The 21,219-nt window shown below is 37.0% G+C and overlaps 1 protein-coding gene across 1 annotated transcript in view; it reads right to left on the reverse strand.

The window, feature by feature from the left end:
* Positions 1-21,219, reverse strand: part of PLXDC2 (plexin domain containing 2) — a 469,330-nt gene that overhangs the window by 71,488 nt on the left and 376,623 nt on the right. The window contains exons 11-13 of the mRNA XM_004757588.3: positions 18,197-18,257; positions 5,825-5,975; positions 3,972-4,010 (exon numbers count right to left, since the gene is read on the reverse strand). Coding sequence (XP_004757645.1) covers positions 3,972-4,010; positions 5,825-5,975; positions 18,197-18,257 — 251 coding nt within the window. The remainder of the gene's footprint in view (positions 1-3,971; positions 4,011-5,824; positions 5,976-18,196; positions 18,258-21,219) is intronic.

The following is a 21,219-nucleotide window of genomic DNA, read 5'->3' on the forward strand; positions in this document are numbered from 1 at the left end:
CAATAGAAACCAGGTCTGCCACATACTAGTCAGATAACCTAACCTTTCTGTCCCTTCATTTCCTCAGCTATAAAATGAGAATAATAGCAGGACCAACTCACAGGGGTGATGCCTGGATTAAATGACCTAACTACACATGACAGCATTTAGAAAGGTCCCAGGAACATAGTAAACACTCAGCACAGATATTTTTTCTTCTTTTTCTTTTTCTCCTTTACATCTTTCTCCTTTACATCTTCCTCCAACTATTCAGAGATAGTTGTACAGATGGACATAAAACTCTACCTTTATATTGGCTCTTCTGAGTTTTGTATTCCACCATTCACCATTAATCAACACTATACATCACTGAAGGGGTCTGTACCCAGTAGATATCATTCTCTTTGTTTATATTTTTTCACATTCTTATCTCCAAATTGCTCTTAGAATTGGTCTTAGAATTTCCATTCAACCCTTAAGGTGAATAAAACTTCCCCAACCCAAAAATTATCCTGAAACTTCCAGAAGTTCTACATAGTCCTACTCTAAAGGTGGCAGGAACCTCAAATCACAATTGAAGATTCATCAAGAGTGATTTAGCAGACTGTAACTCAGTTTGGGTCCTGTGAAGGAGAAGCCCTGTTGTGTGCCTTTGGTGTCCAACTGCTCAGAAGTATTTTCTACTTTCATATCAAAGATGAAGGAAAACGTCCTGGAAAGTAATGTATAATCACGCCAGCTGTAGATTCCACTAGAAATCAACTCTTTTAACACAAAGCAATGTCCCAGAAAGACTCAGAGGCAAGGTAATCCAATATCTAAAGGCAGCATCATTAGTTTCTAGCTACATATTGACTATTTTGAAAAAATGTCACCTTCTTTTTCAGGAATGTAGAGGCCTCTAAATTAAAATGCTTTTAGAAGCAGCCAATTAAATGAAATTAAATAAAGAAATAGAATATGCTAAATTTCTTTGCAACAATACATAGCAATTTAGAAAAATTTATTAGTTTGCTTTTAAAAAATTCTCAATAAATGTGAGAAAATGTTTACATTAGGCAACCTTTTTCATTATTAGCTCCATCTTGCAAAAATCTTTACCTGGGATGGGAAAGGGGAGAATAGTTCTGAATTTTGTTTTCAACATGTTTAATCAACTAATCAAGTTAGATTTAAATTGGCAATCTCTCCTCCATCTTCAAATTCCATGAGATAAAAAACAATGAAAGAATGATATCTTAATGAAGATGTTATAAAAAATAATGTGTAATTTCCCTTAAGTACTGTTTTGAAGGAATATTTATCTTAATACTGGTCAGTTTGGTCTGCTCTAACTGTACTTTTAGAAAAAGTGCTTTAGGGGCGCCTGGGTGGTTCAGTGGGTTAAAGCCTCTGCCTTCGGCTCAGGTCATGATCCCAGAGTCCTGGGATCGAGCCCTGAATCGGGCTCTCTGCTCAGCAGGGAGCCTGCTTCCCTCCCACCCCCCACCTGCCTTTCTGCCTATTTGTGATCTCTGATAAATAAATAAAATCTTAAAAAAAGAAAAAAAGAAAAAGTGCTTAATAAACAACCTCAGGCATGAAAAGAGTTCCTGTATATAGACACAGTTAAAGTGTGATATTTTGGAATTCTGGGGGATACATGCTGCACATTAACCATCATCTGAAAATCCAACAGTCAACTTTTCTAGTATAACAAAAAAGAAAAAAAACGTCTTCCATTTGCATCAGGAATTTACTTCACTTGATTTCTCAACTTCATAAGGCAGTTTTATGCACTGCATTAAGAAAATCTTCAATGTTTTCAGATTCCTTGCTGCACTAAACAAAACTAAGGATTTTCCTTGGGATTACTGGTAATATTCTGGGGTGCTATTTCCCAAAGTACATTTCACAAAACATTCAGTTCATGAGATGCAACTTACAGAAAAGTTTTATGACTAAATCGTGGAGAAATGCCCAACACTAATTCTTTATTTCCAACTTGAAATTTCTTTAGAATAAGTGAAAAAAAATCAATCAGGAAAAGACAATTATTATATGATCTCTCTAATATGAGGAACTTGAGAGGCAAGGCCGGGAGTTGTAGCGGGTAGGGAGGGAAAAAAATGAAACAAGATGGGACCAGGGAGGGAGATAAACCATAAGGACTCAATCTCAGGAAGCAAACTGAGGGTTCCTGAGGGATTGAGGGGGAGGGATAGAGTGGCTGGGCTATGGACATTGGGGAGGGTATGTACTATGGTGAGTGCTGTAAATTGTGTAAGCCTGATGATCCACAGATCTGTACCCCTGAAGCAAATAATACATTGCATATTAATTAAAATAATAAAAAAAGAATACATGCTTCTCGAAAGCAGAGAATTTGGCAACATCTTGTTCACTTATCATGGCCCCAAGACTGTAACAGTGCCCTGCACTTAGGCATTCAGCAGGAATTAATGAATAAGCAAATGAATATAAAAGCTTTGAACAGCTCTCTAGCAAAGAAACCTCTTTTAATTTTCTTTCATCCAGAGTATCTCATACCTATTTAATCACAGTAATCTTTTTTTTTTCTGTTAGCATTATGGAATATTTATTCTAAATGTTTAGAATATTAAAAAGAGAGAGAGAGAGAAAAGAAAGCATAGAAACGAAACCACTACCCATATTAAGAATTAAGTACAACAAATACAACAGAAGCCTCTTGGGGAGCAGTCCTCCGTTTCATAAGGTAACACCAACTTTAAGACTTATGTTCACATGAAACTAAGTAGCATCCTGCTCTGAGAAGTTCTGAACTGGGGAATTGTTATTACCCCCTCCAGTGCTAAGATTTTAACCTATTTCTAGCTTGTATATATGTTGCAAATGGTCATCTGTAAAGCTATCTGCTCACACTATTAATATATTAATAAGAAAAGAATGAATGAAATAAAACACTATGATACAGACCAAAGACAATGGATAATTGATGTTAATAATGATTACGTGAACAGGCTAATAAGCAGCTTATCTTTCAAATTGATTGATATGAAATTTAACGATGCTACAATATATACCTTACCATAGAGTCAACCTAAGAAAACATCAAAGTACTTGTTACTTAATGTCCACTGAGTAATTTAGAAACTATTCCCTACAGTTGCTAAAAGAAAAAAAGAAACCCTAACAAGGTACACATTGGAATTTGACTTCCAAAATCAGCTGGGGCTGCAAAAGTAAAGATCCAAGTCACAGGGTGGCCCCATTTACGTAAGAGAAGCTGCTAAGAGAAACACCTCCCCATCTTGAGCTGAATAAACAGTTACTGAAAAAAAAAATCTCTTTTATCAAGAGCCAGGAAACTGATAGAGAAGCACATAGGAGCCAACACAGTTTAATAAAAAAACAACTATTTTTTAAAATGTAGGCAATATCTTTCACAGTCTTAATTTTGGTAAAATTTTCTTCCAAATTTTCAAGGGCCATTACAGATATTGCTAAATTTTCTTAGGAAAATGTGAAGTATGAAACTACCAAGATGTTCTTTTTGCATGTCTAATTTTTGTCCCTAGCTTCACCTAAAACATAAAAGGCCTATAAAGTATATTTCCGTATTGGTCTGTTTCTCAATTTTATTTATAGAGAATGTTGAATAGTCAACTTAGAGGGGGAAAAAAACCCATTTGAACCCAATACCTACACCATGTAGATACTCAATATACAACTAAACCAAAGAATAGCACAAAAAGAAGAAAAAGATCTGTGGATAAATTTTCACTTTATAATTGTTCATTGGTGTCCTGTAGTTTTTTATAAGCAAACATGTGGATTAGAATTTCATTCCACTATTGAAACCGTTTCGATTTTCAAGCCAAACAATAAATTCTTCCCATGTTAAATACCAACAGAGATTGAAATATAACTTCACTCTATATTAGAAGCCCACAAATCCTTTCTCATATTTAAATGAATGAAATGAATTAGTATCTAAAGGTATTTAAAAAAGAAAAAAAATCAATTCCTACCTCCATTATCTTTTAGATGCAGTGCTATCTTGGTATCATCTGGAAGAGAAATTCAAAGTTATTGTAACCAAAAAAATTTTAATGATGCATTAATCTGATAACCAATAGTCTACCAATGCCTTAATTATAACATTAATAGATTTCAAAATCTTACTCAGTGAATTTCTTAGTGCAATGAGAGTGAAGTGCTAGTTTACACAGGTAATACTACAATTTCTTACTAAGATTTTAAGATCAAAACTTCAGTAAAACATAAGATTCTTAAGATCTTGAGAAAATTATAGTTATAATTTTAACTTAAAGTTCACTTATTTTTAATCTTTGAAAATGACTTATTGTAATTAGACTCTATAGTGATGGCCTTCAATATTCATTTAAAAAAAAAGATCAGGAAATTCTAAAATATTTATGAATTTAACTTCAAAGTTTAGGTGCTTATCCACTGCTAATAAATATGACCAAAATCATAAATGAAAAGATCTTGCCCATAATGAACAAAATAAACAAATAAACATGCCTTTTTTTTTTCTCTTGTTTAAGTGGTTATATTTTATTCTAAAGCATAGGATTCAAATTGAAGTAGTATTTTCATGGGGTAGAATTCAAACTATAAAAATATTTTACAGGCTGTATAACAACCCCAAATAAGATGGATTAAAATACAACACTGGCTTTAAAAGCAATAAGATGTATTTAGCAGCTGTCCTCATCTCATTTTATAGCTTTACTCTAGTTATCTTTTTTAAAGGATTTATTTATTTATTTTAGAGCAAGGGAGAGCTTGAGTGAGGGGAGGGGGCAGAGGGACAGGGAGAGAGACTCTCCAGCAGACTCCACACTGAGCACAGAGCCTGACTTGGGGCTTGATCCCACCACTCCGAGATCATGACCTGAGCCAACATCAAGAGTTAGATGCTCAACTGACTGAGCCATCCGGGTGTGCCTCGAGTTAACCTTTACTATCCAATTAAATTTCAATTAAAAGCAAAAGTTTCAAGTTTAATTTATTATTCAAATGAAAGCAAGTTTGATGACCATAAATAAGTAAGATCATTTCCCCCCCCAAAGCTCACTCTTGGCCAATTAGTCTCACATTTCTCCCTAGTGGTACCATTCAGAATATATGATTCTATTTTAGCTGATATACTTTCTTCCCCCAATGAGTTGTGCCCATACATCAATATTTTCTAGCATTTTTGTCTTCTCTCGCAGAAGAAATGTTTTTCAAGACACAGTGCCTCTCTATAGATTATAGACCAACAGATTTTATTGTCTGTATTTAGGTAAATATTAGAACAGCATATAAGTAGAATTATCTATTTTCTCTCTATGCCTTTTGCCTTTCTCTCCTGTGACTGAAATACTGAATTCAGGTACCACAAAATTTAGCAATATAAAAGCAAGTCTGTATTTCCTTTTTAGGGAGCACAGGTAGCCAGGATATTATAAAAAGCTCAATCTTAATAATAGTCACCATATATTAAAAGAATATTAACACATCTTTTTGTTCCATAATAATTTTGTCTTTTCCCCTTTAGAAATCCTTTAGAAGTCCAGTTTGCCAACGGATAGCTTTCCCTCTAGAGAGCTACTCCAGTTCATGTCAACACAGTGACTATCTCTTCCTTAAGAAAAAAGGCAAGGGTCACCTGGGTAGCTCAGTTGGTTAAGCGACTGCCTTCAGCTCAGGTCATGATCCTGGAGTACCAGAATTGAGTCCCGCATTAGGCTCCCTGCTTCTCCTGCTGACATTTCTCCACTCATGCTTGCTTTCTCTCTCTCTCTCAAATAAATAAATAAAATCACTATAAAAAACACACTTCTAAGAAAGAAAGCAGAAATATCGAGAGTACCTTCTGTGGGCAGGCTGGTGGGCAGCTGGGATGTCACTGCTCTTCTGGTGGTCGTTAGGACCCTGAATTTTGTGGTTGTTGCTTGTACGGTTGTGGTGGTTTGAGAAGAACTTTCCATTGGCTCTGTGTTCTCACACATCTTCTCTTTGGACTAACAAGAGAAAAAATGGGAAAACAATTTAAGAAAGATCGTATATGCATTTTAAAAAATTACAAGAAAGAAGCTGAGCTGTGAAGCACAAATTACTCTCAGATCAAGATGAGGAATCAGTTATTTTTGAATAGGACAATATTTGTAGATTATAGTAATTTACAAAGTATACAAAATAGATGAAAAATAAAATGGGATATTAGTAAAGCGTTTTCACCTTTAGATATTCGGATTTCATTATTTTTGTGGTTAACCTTTCATACTACTTTTTATCTTGCCTTAAATTTTATAGTGATTTATAAAAGACATAATGTCAAAAGGGAGAAGTTCATACAAGAAGAAAAACGTGTGCAAAAAGATAAGATTTAAAACATGGTTAGAGATGTGGAGAAAGAACGCATTTCAAATCGGTAATGCTAAATTCTAAATATTTGGTAAAATGCTCCATATTACTTTATTGTTTCAGAAACAATCTACCACAGGTAGAAAGAATATTTAAAATTTTTGTTTTCTTTTATGAAATATTCAAAATCAGCCGAGCAAAAGATTGAATGACCCTCCTATAATCCCTTAGCCTATTTCTCCTTATCACAGCTAGATTTTCAAAGACACCAGGAAAAGATGCATATTTTATTTTTTATTTACAGCCCACAAATATAAATCCTCTGACCTTCACCAGCAACAATCTCCAACATCCAAACTTTTATGGTTTAGAAGCTGGTGTTTCTCCCTACCTCTTTGCTCTTCAAAGGACCCCATCCTTCTGGTAGGTTTTAGAAAATAACTAGTATGCACCTGGGAGGTACTCATCTCACTTCTGAAAATTATTATTAAGTAAATTTCTTTCTCCAACTTCTCTTGTCATTAACAAAATACAATGCACTTATTACTAGTTCAGCAAGAACTCCTGAGATGGCTTCTTTCTCATTAATGGAATATGATACAAGTTTCTTCCCCATTTCAACTCCCAATATCCTATGGGAATAAAGGTAAAGGATCCCACATTTTCTCAGCCCAGTGGTCTAATGATCTTGCTGACTCTATGTCAGGTACCACCCTTCCCCTCCAACCCCCCAGCCTGGACCTCATAGGCAGTTGGAGATGCTTTTGTTCTGAGATCACAGATCCAGTTGTCCTCTTTTCAGTCTTTCCAAGAATCTTTTCACTCAGACTCTGTTTCTCCTTTGATGACACTGAAAGCCCAAGTACAATGATTTTCTCCCTTCAACCCCCTTTCCCCCCATTACTTCAACCTCTCTTTCCAATTCCTTCATCTTGCCCTGTTTTGTTTTTCTGCCTTTTCAGAAAATCCCCAAAACCAAATGGAGTAAAAACAACATCCAAAAAACAAACCAAAAATCCCACCTGCCTTCTCCCTGCCCTATAACAAAGCTAGAAGAAGCTGGAGAACAATCACACAACCCAGGCTTGGAACTCCATAGGGTTACCACCTCTGGGCGGCCTCAGTGGGCCTTCTGAGCTGCTTGGCAACACTGTCCTGTTTCCTGGTCTCCTCTCCCTCCATCCTCCATTATCAACTGCAAACCCTCTCCACTCTACTGAAAACTCTAATCCCAGAATGCCCCTCCTAACCTTACCCCATGGGCTCACCTTTTATTTCCTTGCTAAGAGTCATCAGCAAGATTTCTCTGCATGTCTTTACCAATCAGGATTCATGCTTGAATCTGTATAGACCTGTCCCTCTTTCTTTCTGTAATCATGGAGGGAGCCCAGTATTTATAGCTACTCTCTCAACCTCTACTTTGGCCCAACTCAGCCCACTTTGTCAGGTTTTTGTGAACTTGCTCATTTAATACCATTCTTTCTCTTCAAAATGTTTTCAATCTCAGGTTTTCCTCTGCTTTGTTCCCATTAGCACTTAAACGCACTCAAGCATGTCCAGTCTTATTTTAAATGTTCAGTCCTCCCTCTTCTCCTCAGTCCTTCTTCTCCTCTTCTGACATTCCCCTACTTTTCCTTCCATTCAGTCATACTTCCAGAGACAGGTCTGCTCTGGTCTTCACAGACTCCCACTTTTCCTACTTAGGAAAATCTCTTTGTCATCCAATACAAGTTAATTGAAATTTCTTATGCTGGTGGTTCTAATACCTCCTTATGCCCAAAATCATCTATATTCTTCACATCTCACAGCATGGGGCCCAGCTAGCTGTGCACTCTCTAGTTTTGGCTTTTATGACACACACTTGCACAAATTTTCTGATAGCTTTTTACAACTCCTTTTTATTTCTCTCTCTGTTATGTGTTATGTGTATAGATCTTTTTTGACTAATCTTTTTGCTATATGCATTCTCACCAGCAATTTCCACCATACCCGTGATTTCAATTCACATGTTTATGTCGATTTACATAAATCAGTACCAACAATACACATCTCTCTCAGATTTCTGACCCAAATATTCATCTATTGACTTAACTTATGCATGTGGGTGTCACAGACATCTCAAACTCAATAAGTCTCCAATGGAACTCATCACAAATTATTTTCCTTCTGTGTTTCTATTGTCAAAGACCAGTATTAGCAAATACCTAATTGTTTAACCTAATATCCTGGACTTGTTAGCTTACAGCAGTAATGGCAGATTAAAGACTCTAAATGGGCCTCCTTCTGCAAAACCAAGTAGCTTCTGGATAAAATTTGAATTTTAAAGTATTACTAGGATTTGCAGGAAGGAAAAAAAATCTCCAAGGGTACCTTTCTATTGTCTCTCCCCCAAAACAAAACAAAGCTAAAGCTGTAGACTATGTAGTAGGAGTCATATGCAGCAAGCAAAGGAAAAATGCAGGATTTTCCCAGAGGGCAAGCAATGTTAAAAATCAATATTGCTTCAAGGAATTCAAGCCTGTGCCAGCAGTAGATGGGGGAGATAAATTTATACCTCTCCTCTCCATACTAAATAGGGAGATATGGTGTCCCCTAAAATTCTTAGGTGCTCTTCATCAAACATTCTTTGGTGGAAAGTACCATCTATTTAGATCCTTGGGGTTCCCAAGGAATAGGATAAAATAAAAATGCAATTCTAATTAAAGGACACAATATAAAAACACAAAAAGAAAACAAAACACTGACAAAGTCAGCAAAAACAATGAACAACATATTTAAACTACCAAAATCTTTAGATACTGTGATCATCTAATATAAGATGCACAAAAATTTATATATGAAATATTTAAAGAAATGAAAGGCAAAATATAAAAATGAACTAGTAACATAGACTACAAAAATGTCTTGGCAGATTTAATAAAGTATAAAATTTAAATTTCAGAGGAGGAGTCAAGATGGCGGAGAAGTAGCAGGCTGAGAATACTTCAGCTAGCAGGAGATCAGCTAGATAGCTTATCTAAAGATTGCAAACACCTACAAATCCAACAGCGGATTGAAAAGAAGAAGAACAGCAATTCTAGAACAGAAAATAAACCACTTTCTGAAAGGTAGGACTGGCAGAGAAGTGAATCCAAAGCGATGGGAAAATAGACCTCAGGGGGAAGGGCCGGCTCCCGGCAAGCGGCAGAGCAACAGAGCACAAAATCAGGACTTTTAAAAGTCTGTTCCACTGAGGGACATCGCTCCAGAGGCTAAACCGGGGTGAAGCCCAGGTGGGGTCAGCGTGGCCGCAGGTCCCGCAGGGTCACAGAAGGATCGTGGGTGTCTGAGTGTCACAGAGCTTACAGGTATTAGAACGGGGAAGCCGGCTACAGAGACAGAGCCAACAGTAAGCTCACAGCTCGGGTTACCTTGAACCGGTCGCAGGCTTGGTGAGCTTGGAGCGTGGCCAGAGGCCACGGAAACAGGAGTAATTGGGTGCAGTTCTCTGAGGGCGCACTGAGGAGTGGGGCCCCAGGCTCTCAACTCCTCCGGGCCAGAGACCAGGAGGCCACCATTTGTATTCCTGTGCTCCGGAACTCTACAGAAATCGCTCAGGGAACAAAAGCTCCCAAAAGCAAACCCCAGAAGATTACTCAGCCCGGCACCTGGTAAGGGCGGTGCAATTACGCCTGGGGCAAAGACACTTGAGAATCACTACACCAGACCCCTCCCCCAGAAGATCAACAAGAAATCCAGCCAGGAACAAGTTCACCTACCAAGGAGTGCAGTTTTAATACCAAGGAGAACAGCGGAATTCCAGAGGAGGAGAAAGCAAAGCACGAAGTCATGGCTTTCTCCCCATGATTCTTTAGTCTTGCAGTTAATTTAATGTTTTTTTCTTTTTCAATTTTTTTCTCTTCTTCTGCTAAATATTTTTAACTTTTACGCTTTTGTTTTTTAATGTTTTTTAACTAGTTTATCTAATATATATATATATTTTCTTTTTTATACTTTTTCTTTATTCGTCTTCTTTTTTTAATTGTTTCTTTTCTTTGTTTTTTATTTTTCTTTCTTTCTTTCTGAACCTCTTTTTATCCCCTTTCTCCCCCCTCACGATTTGGGATCTCTTCTGATTTGGTTAAAGCATATTTTCCTGGAGTTGTTGCCACCCTTTGAGTATTTTACTTGATCCTTCATATACTCTTATCTGGACAAAATGACAAGGCGGAAAAATTCACCACAAAAAAAAAAAAAAAGAATAAGAGGCAGTACTGAAGGCTAGGGACCTAATCAATACAGACATTGATAATATGTCAGATCTAGAGTTCATAATGACATTTCTCAAGATTCTAGCCGGGCTCAAAAAAGGCATGGAAGATATTAGAGAAACCCTCTCGGGAGATATAAAAGCCCTTTCGGGAGAAATAAAAGAACTAAAATCTAACCAAGTTGAAATCAAAAAAGCTATTAATGAGGTGCAATCAAAAATGGAGGCTCTCACTGCTAGGATAAATGAGGCAGAAGAAAGAATTAGTGACATAGAAGACCAAATGACAGAGAATAAAGAAGCTGAGCTAAAGAGGGACAAACAGCTACTGGACCACGAGGGGAGAATTTGAGAGATAAGTGACACCATAAGACGAAACAACATTAGAATAATTGGGATTCCAGAAGAAGAAGAAAGAGAGAGGGGAGAAGAAGGTATACTGGAGAGAATTATTGGAGAGAATTTCCCCAATATGGCAAAGGGGACAAGCATCAAAATCCAGGAGGTGCAGAGAACCCCCCTCAAAATCAATAAGAATAGGTCCACACCCCATCACCTAATAGTAAAAGTTACAAGTCTCAATGACAAAGAGAAAATCCTGAAAGCAGCCCGGGAAAAGAAGTCTGTAACATACAATGATAAAAATATTAGATTGGCAGCAGTCTTATCCACAGAGACCCGGCAGGCCTGAAAGAGCTGGCATGATATATTCAGAGCACTAAACAAGAAAAACATGCAGCCAAGAATACTATATCCAGCTAGGCTATCATTGAAAATAGAAGGAGAGATTAAAAGCTTCCAGGACAAACAAAAACTGAAAGAATTTGCAAACACCAAACCAACTCTACAGGAAATATTGAAAGGGGTCCTCTAAGGAAAGAGAGAGCCTAAAAGTAGTAGATCAGAAACGAACAGAGACAATATATAGTAACAGTCAACTTAGAGGCAATACGATGGCACTAAGCTCATATCTCTCAATAGTTACCCTGAATATTAATGGGCTAAATGCCCCAATCAAAAGACACAGGGCATCAGAATGGATAAAAAAACAAAACCTATCTATATGTTGCCTACAGGAAACTCATTTTAAACCTGAAGTCACCTCCAGATTTAAAGTGAGGGGGTGGAAAATAATATACTATGCTAATGGACATCAGAAGAAAGCAGGAGTGGCAATCCTTATATCAGATCAATTAGATTTTAAGCCAAAGACTATAATAGGAGATGAGGAAGGACACTATATCATACTCAAAAGATCTGTCCAACAAGAAGATCTAACAATTTTAAATATCTATGCCCCCAACGTGGAAACAGCCAACTATATAAACCAATTAATAACAAAATCAAAGAAACACATCAACAATAATACAATAATAGTAGGGGAATTTAACACTCCCCTCATTGGAATGGACAGATCATCCAAGCAAAAGATCAACAAGGAAATAAAGGCCTTAAATGACACACGGGACCAGATGGACATCACAGATATATTCAGAACATTTCATCCCAAAGCAACAGAATACACATTCTTCTCTGGTGCATATGGAACATTCTCCAGAATAGATCACATCCTGGGTCCTAAATCAGGTCTCAACTGGTATCAAAAGATTGGGATCATTCCCTGCATATTTTCAGACCACAATGCTCTGAAGCTAGAATTCAATCACAAGAGGAAATTTGGAAAGAACCCAAATACATGGAGACTAAACAGCATCCTTCTAAAGAATGAATGGGTCAACCAGGAAATTAAAGAAAAATTGAAAAAATTCATGGAAACAAATAATAATGAAAACACAACGGTTCAAAATCTGTGGGACACAAAAAAGGCAGTCCTGAGAGGAAAATATATAGCAGTACAAGCCTTTCTCAAGAAACAAGAAAGGTCTCTGGTACACAACCTAACCCTACTCTTAAAGGAGCTGGAGAAAGAACAAGAAAGAAACCCTAAACCCAGCAGGAGAAGAGAAATAAGAAAGATCAGAGCAGAAATCAATGAAATAGAAACCAAAAAAACAATAGAACACATCAACGAAACTAGGAGCTGGTTCTTTGAAAGAATTAATAAAATTGATAAACCCCTTGCCAGACTTATCAAAAAGAAAAAAGAAAGGACCCAAATAAATAAAATCATGAATGAAAGAGGAGAGATCACAACTAACACCAAAGAAATACAGACCATTATAAGAACATACTATGAGCAACTCTATGCCAACAAATTTGACAATCTGGAAGAAATGGATGCATTCCTAGAGACATACAAACTACCACAACTGAACCAGGAATAAATAGAAAGCCTGAACAGGCCCCTAACCAGTAAGGATATTGAAGCAGTCATCAAAAATCTCCAAACAAACAAAAGCCCAGGGCCAGACGGCTTCCCGGGGGAATTCTACCAAACATTTAAAGAAGAACTAATTCCTATTCTCCTGAAACTGTTCCAAAAAATAGAAATGGAAGGAATACTTCCAAACTCATTTTATGAGGCCAGCATCACCTTGATCCCAAAACCAGACAAGGATCCCAACAAAAAAGAGAACTACAGACCAATATCCTTGATGAACACAGATGCAAAAATTCTCACCAAAATACTAGCCAATAGGATTCAACAGTACATTAAAAGGATTATTCGCCACGACCACGAGGGATTTATTTCAGGGCTGCAAGGTTGGTTCAACATCCGCAAATCAATCAGTGTGATACAACACATCAATAAAAGACAGAACAAGAACCATATGATACTCTCAATAGATGCTGAAAAAGCATTTGACAAAGTACAGTATCCCTTCCTGATCAAAACTCCTTAAAGTGTAGGGATAGAGGGCATTTGGATTTGCATCCATATCGGCAAAGAAGGAGTCAAACTATCACTCTTCGCAGATGATATGAGACTATATGTGGAAAACCCAAAAGACTCCACTCCAAAACTGCTAGAACTTGTACAGGAATTCAGTAAAGTGCCAGGATATAAAACCAATGCACAGAAATCAGTTGCATTTCTCTACACCAACAACAAGACAGAAGAAAGAGAAATTAAGGAGTCCATCCCATTTACAATTGCCCCCCAAACCATAAGATACCTAGGAATAAACCTAACCAAAGAGGCAAAGAATTACACTCAGAAAACTATAAAGTACTCATGAAAGAAATTGAGGAATACACAAAGAAATGGAAAAATGTTCCATGCTCCTGGATTGGAAGAATAAATATTGTGAAAATGTCTATGCTACGTAAAGCAATCTACACATTTAATGCAATTCCTATCAAAGTACCATCCATCTTTTTCAAAGAAATGGAACAAATAATTCTAAAATTTATATGGAACCAGAAAAGACCTCGAATAGCCAAAGGGATATTGAAAAAGAAAGCCAAAGTTGGTGGCATCACAATTCCGAACTTTAAGCTCTACTACAAAGCTGTCATCATTAAGACAGCAAGGTACTGGCACAAAAACAGACACATAGATCAATGGAACAGAAAAGAGAGCCCAGAAATAGACCCTCAACTCTATGGTCAACTAATTTTCGACAAAGCAGGAAAGAATGTCCAATGGAAAAAAGACAGCCTCTTCAATAAATGGTGTTGGGAAAATTGGACAGCCACATGCAGAAAAATGAAATTGGACCATTTCCTTATACCACACATGAAAATAGACAAAAAATGGATGAAGGACCTCAATGTGCGAAAGGAATCCATCAAAATCCTTGAGGAGAACACAGGCAGCAACCTCTTTGACCTTGGCTGCAGCAACATTTTCCTAGGAACATCACCAAAGGCAAGGGAAGCAAGGGCAAAAATGAACTACTGGGATTTTATCAAGATCAAAAGCTTTTGCACAGCAAAGGAAACAGTTAACAAAACCAAAAGACAACTGACAGAATGGGAGAAGATATTTGCAAACAACATATCAGATAAAGGGCTAGTGTCCAAAATCTCTAAAGAGCTTAGCAAACTCAACACCAAAAGAACAAATAATCCAATCATGAAATGGGCAGAGGACATGAACAGACATTTCTGCAAAGACATCCAGATGGCCAACAGACACATGAAAAAGTGCTCCAAATCACTTGGCATCAGGAAAATACAAATCAAAACCACAATGAGATATTACCTCACACCAGTCAGAATGGCTAAAATTAACAAGTCAGGAAATGACAGATGCTGGAGAGGATGTGGAGAAAGGGGAACCCTCCTACACTGTTGGTGGGAACGCAGGCTGGTGCAACCACTCTGGAAAACAGCATGGAGGTTCCTCAAAATGTTGAAAATACGACCCAGGAATTGCACTACCCTAAAGATACAAACGTAGTGATCCGAAGAGGCGCGTGCACCTGAATGTTTATAGCAGCAATGTCCACAATAGCCAAACTATGGAAAGAACCTAGATGTCCATCAACAGATGAATGGATAAAGAAGATGTGGTATATATACACAATGGAATACTATGCAGCCATCAAAGGAAATGAAATCTTGCCATTTGTGACTACGTGAATGGAACTAGAGGGTATCATGCTTAGAGAAATAAGTTAAGCGGAGAAAGACAAATATCATATGATCTCCCTGATATGAGGAAGTGGAGATGCAACAAGGGAGGTTAAGGGGGTCGGAGAAGAATAAATGAAGCAAGATGGGATTGGGAGGGAGAGAAACCATAAGTGAGTCTTAATCTCACAAAACAAACTGAGGGTTGCTGGGGGGAGGGGGATTGGGGGAAGTGGGGTTGGGTTATGGACATTGAGGAAGGTATATGCTATGGTGAGGGCTGTGAAGTGTGTAAAACTGGTGAGTCACATACCTGTACCCCGGGGGATAAAAATATACTATATGTTTATAAAAAATTAAAAAAATTAAAAAAAATACAAGTTTCATATTCTAAAAAAAAATTAAATTTCAGAAATAAAAAATACATTTTTTGAAATCACTACTTCAATGGATATGTTAAACAGTGCATTAAACAAGATGATGACAGAATTAATAAACTGGCAAATTGATCTGAAGAAATTTCCCACGATGCAACACAGGGAAATAAAAAGATAGATGATATAAAAGAGGACTTTCACGGTCCTCATTTCCATTCAGCCACTTACCTACTAATCCTTCCCTCACCCTCTCTGTGATCACCACTACTCTACCCACTGATGCAGCCCAGATTGCCAGCATTTTTGGCCTGGGTTATATCCATAGTTAACTTCTTGGGTTCTTGCCTCATAACCTGTTATTCACCCGTAGCCTGGGTGATTCTTCCAAAGGCCCTGATTAAAAGCCTTTCCCTTGCCTTTGTTACTTTTTAATTGAGGAATGATATATATACATAGCAGTAAATTAGTTTCAGGTGTATAACATAATGATTTGATATTTCTGTACATTGCAAAATGATCACCACCATAAGTCTACCTTACATCTGTCACCAAACGTAATTGCAAAAAGGTTTTTTGTTGTTGTTGTGATGAGAATTTTTAAGGTTTACTTTCAGCAGTTTTCAAATATGCAACACATTATTCTTATGTACAGTCACCATGCTGTACATTAAATCCTCAGGACTTATTTATTTTATAACTGGAAGTTTGTACCTTTTGTGCCCCTTCTGTAGTTTCACCCACCACAACCACCCATCTGTTCTCTATCTTTGAATTTGGGTTTTGCTTTTTTGTGTTTTGTTTTGCTTCAATTCCACATATAAGTGAGATCATACAGTATTGTCTTTTCTGTCTGACATATTTTACTTAGCATAATGCCCTCAAAATCCATCCATATTGTGACAACTGGCAAGATTTCCTTCTTTATATGACTAAATAATCTTCAGAGTGTGTGTGTGTGTGTGTGTGTGTGTGTGTACATTCATCCATATACGCCACATTTTCTTTATCCATTCACCCACCAATGGGCACTTAGGATATTTCCTTATCTTGGCTGTTGTGAGTCATGCAATGAACATGGGGTTGCTGTTATCTTTTTGAGTGAGTATTTCATTTTCATTGGCATAAATACCTGGAAGTGGAACTGTGGGATCATATGGTAGTTCAATTTTTATTTTCTGAGGAAACTCCTTTCTTCCCTTGTCTTTAGGATGAAGCCCAAACTCCTTCAACTTTCCATGTTTAGGACTTTGTTAGCCCACCAGTCCCAGTTCTCATCACTCCTCTCCTTAGCTCCAGTTACCCTTTCATCAATCATCTCAGATATCTTCTCCTCAAGCAAACCTCCCCTTAAGCTACTTAACCAGACCACGTCCTCACCATTACTCTCCGCCATGCCCTTCTCTATATGCCTCAGTGGTCTATCCACCTGCTGAACATACTTCTTCCATTTTTATGCTTTTGGTGCTTAGAATACTACATAGTAAGTGCTCATATTAGGATCTGCACTTATGGAGAAAATTCATCTCACAGGATCGGATAGAAAATTTAACCCTACTTTTAGGCACAGAAGATGGACGAGAGTTGGTGACTTTATTGTATTAGAAGAATATAAATGCTCACCGTAAAGCCATTAATATTGACAATTTAATTACAAAATTAAAAGGAAACACTGAATATTGAAGATACTTGACTTTGAACTCCTTGAGAATAGGGGGTAATTTAAAAAAAATATATAATTTCAGTGTTCAGCACATTCCACAGAACATGGTAAATTCTCCATAGATAAATTTAGGAAGGTTTAAAATATGATGGCTTCTTTATTTCCTTGGTTCTTGGTGGGCAAGAAAATTAAGATGTCTGAATTACACTCTTGATCTTTACACAATATAGCTATTCAATTTCAACATTTTCATTGAAGTAAATGTGATTACATGAAAGAAACATCAATCTGAAAACACAACCACATTTCCAGCAGTATATTTTCATTTTAAACGATGTTGTTCCATAAGTGAAGTGAAATAGATTAGTATATATCACTATAATCCCCCAAATGAATGTCAAAAAGTTGATTAAAGCTGCATAGTCAATTCTGCACTTAAAATTCAAGTATATTCTCGATGATGTTTTTCCTCAAGATATTTATAGGACATCATAAATAAAAACTTAATTTTTAAGAAAGGTTCTAATAACCATTGGTCTCCCACTAGTTTTAAAGAGAGCACTTTGACATGATTTGCTTTCGCTAAATGAGAAAACCTGCATCACTGTCTCCATCACGCTTGTCTCGGGGTTACTGTTTCCTTGTTATACCATTTCTGACTGATTTTACACCAATTTGCAAAAGTAGTCTCTTCATCCGTACTGTTGGTTTTGTTACTTGAGCTAAAGAGATGAACAACAGTTTCCGAGATCTTAAAAAGCAGCAAGTGTTTAAGAGAGCTACCTTTGGCTTATAAGATTTGGATTCCGGTTCTATTTCCTAGCCATACATCTAACTCTGCTACCCTTTGTTGCCCCCATCCCCACCATCTCCCCTCTCCCCTTCCTCTTCTCCTCTTGATAATATGAGTCAATAACACTCCCAGGTCTAAGGAAGGATATAAGACTAAATCGAGATAATACAGGTAAAGAGTTAAGCCCAATATGTGGCACATATTAAGGGCTTGATAATTCCTGGATATTTTTGTTAAATTAGATGTCATTTTCATTAAGATGTAGCAACTCTATATGACAGCTGGGCCCTAGGAATCTTGTCATGAAAAAGCATGTGTACCTCTTCAGGGCATCCACTGTCCACCCAGTCCTGCCGATGGCGATCGAATCCACTGGAACATCTTCAGAGAGGACACATTGCAGTTCAGAAAAGAAAGTAAAGGGGTGCACAAGGGGCAGGCAGGGGGGAAGAAATGAAAAGAATTGGTAAGTAGTTCATTCTCAAATTTTCAGTTTAGCACAACATAAACTTTCTTTTCTAGAACTGTTAACTGGAGCAGCAGTAAAATATTTATAGCATGGTGAGTAACAGCTCACGCCTTAGATAGTCATGCTATTAGGATTACTCATGGCCACAGATTATTCCACTGATGTCTTCTACACCATGCAGAACACCTGGGTCCCCAAGACCCAGGCCAGTTGTTATTCTATGAAGTTGGTTTTCTTTTTAGTTATACATTTTCTTTCTCATTACCAAAACAAATGGATATAGACAAATGTTTTGCAGGTATCATTTTTTAGGATTTCAGAGCTCTTTGTTTTCCTTAATTTTTTTTTAAGACCCATAGTCACTCAAACTCTCTACTGTGAAGGAAAGGGTTAACTCAGCAGGTTGAGGTGTTCAAACTCTCCTATTTCAAAGAAGAAACTGATCCTTTTCTGGCTGCCTATAGATAACCTCCAAGCCCTTGGGATATCTCACCTGATAAGATTGACTTTGTGTATCTTGGGTGTTGGGCTATGCAAGATAGTTTATGCTAATAATATGCTTTATGCTGAATGGCTGTTTTCATGCACCTGGGTACTGGGGTCATACTGTATCAGTTTGACCTCTTGGAGGGACTGGGGACTAGAGATGAGAATAGTCATAGAGAAATTCATCCCTATCTGATTGCCCCTCAATAAAAACCTTGGACACAAAAAGCATGAGTAGGCTTCCTTGGTTGGCGACACTTGGTGTGTTTTCTCAAATTGCTGTTGGGGGACGTAAGTGCTGTCTCTACAGCTCTACTGGGAGAAGACAATTGGAAGCTTGTGCCTGGTTTCTTATGGACTCTACCTTAAATACTTTTCACTTTTACTGATTTTTAATCTGTATCCTTTTGCTGTAACAAATGGCCACCTTGAGTTAAACAGCTTTTTGGAGTTCTGTGAGTCCTTCTAGTGAATCAGTGAATCCAAATGTGTGTTCGTAAACTCCTAACATCAGTATGCCTATGTTATCTCTAAATGGTCTAAATCAACAAACATTGGCTTCATAAGATTTTGTTTAGTCCTACTCTCTTCCTTGATTGGAATAATTTTCTGCCCTCCTTATCTAACCAGCTATATGGTCCATTTATATTTTTAAGACCCAGAAATTACTACCTAGAGTCCATTTTGATAAAGCTTCATAACTGCTCTGATCACATCTGATTTTACTATTTAACTTTCCCTTTTATATAAAACTTCATGTGCATATGTCTTATTTACCAAACTTGATTGTGAATATTAAAAAAATCTTTTATAAGATTTTATTTGAGAGAGAGAGAGCACAAGCAGGGGGAGAAGCAGAGGGAGAGGGCAAAGCAGGCTCCCTCCTAAGCAGGGACCCTGACATGGGGCTCAATCCCAGGACCCCGGGATCATGAACCAGGCTGAAGGCAGGCGCTCAATCAACTGAGACATACAGGTGCCCCGATTATGAACATTTTAAAGTTAGGACTGAATCATATAAAATCATACCTAACACATGATCTAACATATGATTTCTTTTTCATATTATAAATTAAAAATATTTTTACGATTCTGTTAAAATTAAGGATTTACATAACCCCTGAATTTTAATATCGAAGTATATATTTATATATGATATAAAAATCCATATTTATGAATGTTAATATAGATACTATATATTTTTCAAAATTCATGGAGGTCATTCAACTTTTGTCTTATGTTTTCTTATAGCACTACTTCGCAACTTTTTTTCACTTGTTTTGCAATGAGTCTACACGATGATGACTTTTTCTAAGAACACTCGCCAGAGATTATGTACCATGGCATGGATGAGCATAATTTAATTCAATTGGAATGTGAAAACATCTCTACTGTCAACAAAGAAGACCATATCTATCATTTTGCCTAGACATGATCCATTAGAGCTCTGCTCTTTTATGCCTACCATCTGTGTTGAATAAATTTAAGTGTGGAATAAACATCAGTGTGTGATCTGGCATCCCAAGTTTGAGAATCCCCAGTTGGTCAAGGCCCTCTCTGGTTACCCAAAGAGATTCTAACATTTGGAGCCTGTTTAATTCCAGAAGAGGTAGATGGCTGGTCCCTCTTCCCCTTTTTGTCCTTTCAAGCTTGTTTAAATATTGAAACATGTATTGACATTCCCTTTTGCAATGGGGATATATCGATTTTCTAAAAAAATATATTTTGGGAGGGACCTAATCACAAGTCATTTTGAGAGCTACAAGTAAATAAATGGAACAGATAATGTTTAAAACGCAGTTTGTTTGTTTGTTTGTTTGTTTTAAACGCAGTTTGTTTTCACTATGTCGCTCTATTCCGGTTATATTCAAAGCCAGTGGGAATTAGTAACGTTTATATTTTAATGAGACAGTACCATATCTTAAATTTACGGGTCAGCCAAAATTTCACCTTAAGCAATTAGCCCTTTAGGTTGTTAAATTAATCCTAGGAAAAGTACAGAAACAGTGCATTTTGCTTGATTTATTATATAAGCCCTGAGTTATATTGTGTGAAATTAGGTTCCCCTGAAAATACCTGATTCTATTAAGTAATTCATTCATTTATTCACAATTGATTCCCTATTAACTGATCTACAGTTTACTAATTGCTAGGGCATGAAGGACTAAGAATGGCAAAACATTAAAACATATGATTTGAAAACGCATACATTTTTTTAAAACTCACATTTTTGTAATTTAGAAAATTAACACAACTGGACGCGGAATTTTTGGTCTCTTTTCTAACCTAGTAATCTATATGGTATCTGAAAGCAATTATAAACAAAAGGGTGTGTGTGTGAGAGTGTTACAAGCCTCTAAGAAAAATCGCCTTTCTATTATCTCTGAA

The sequence above is a fragment of the Mustela putorius genome, unplaced genomic scaffold (assembly GCF_011764305.1).
Source record: "Mustela putorius furo isolate JIRA1106 unplaced genomic scaffold, ASM1176430v1.1 tig00000827_pilon_pilon_pilon, whole genome shotgun sequence".
Lineage (NCBI taxonomy): Eukaryota > Metazoa > Chordata > Mammalia > Carnivora > Mustelidae > Mustela > Mustela putorius.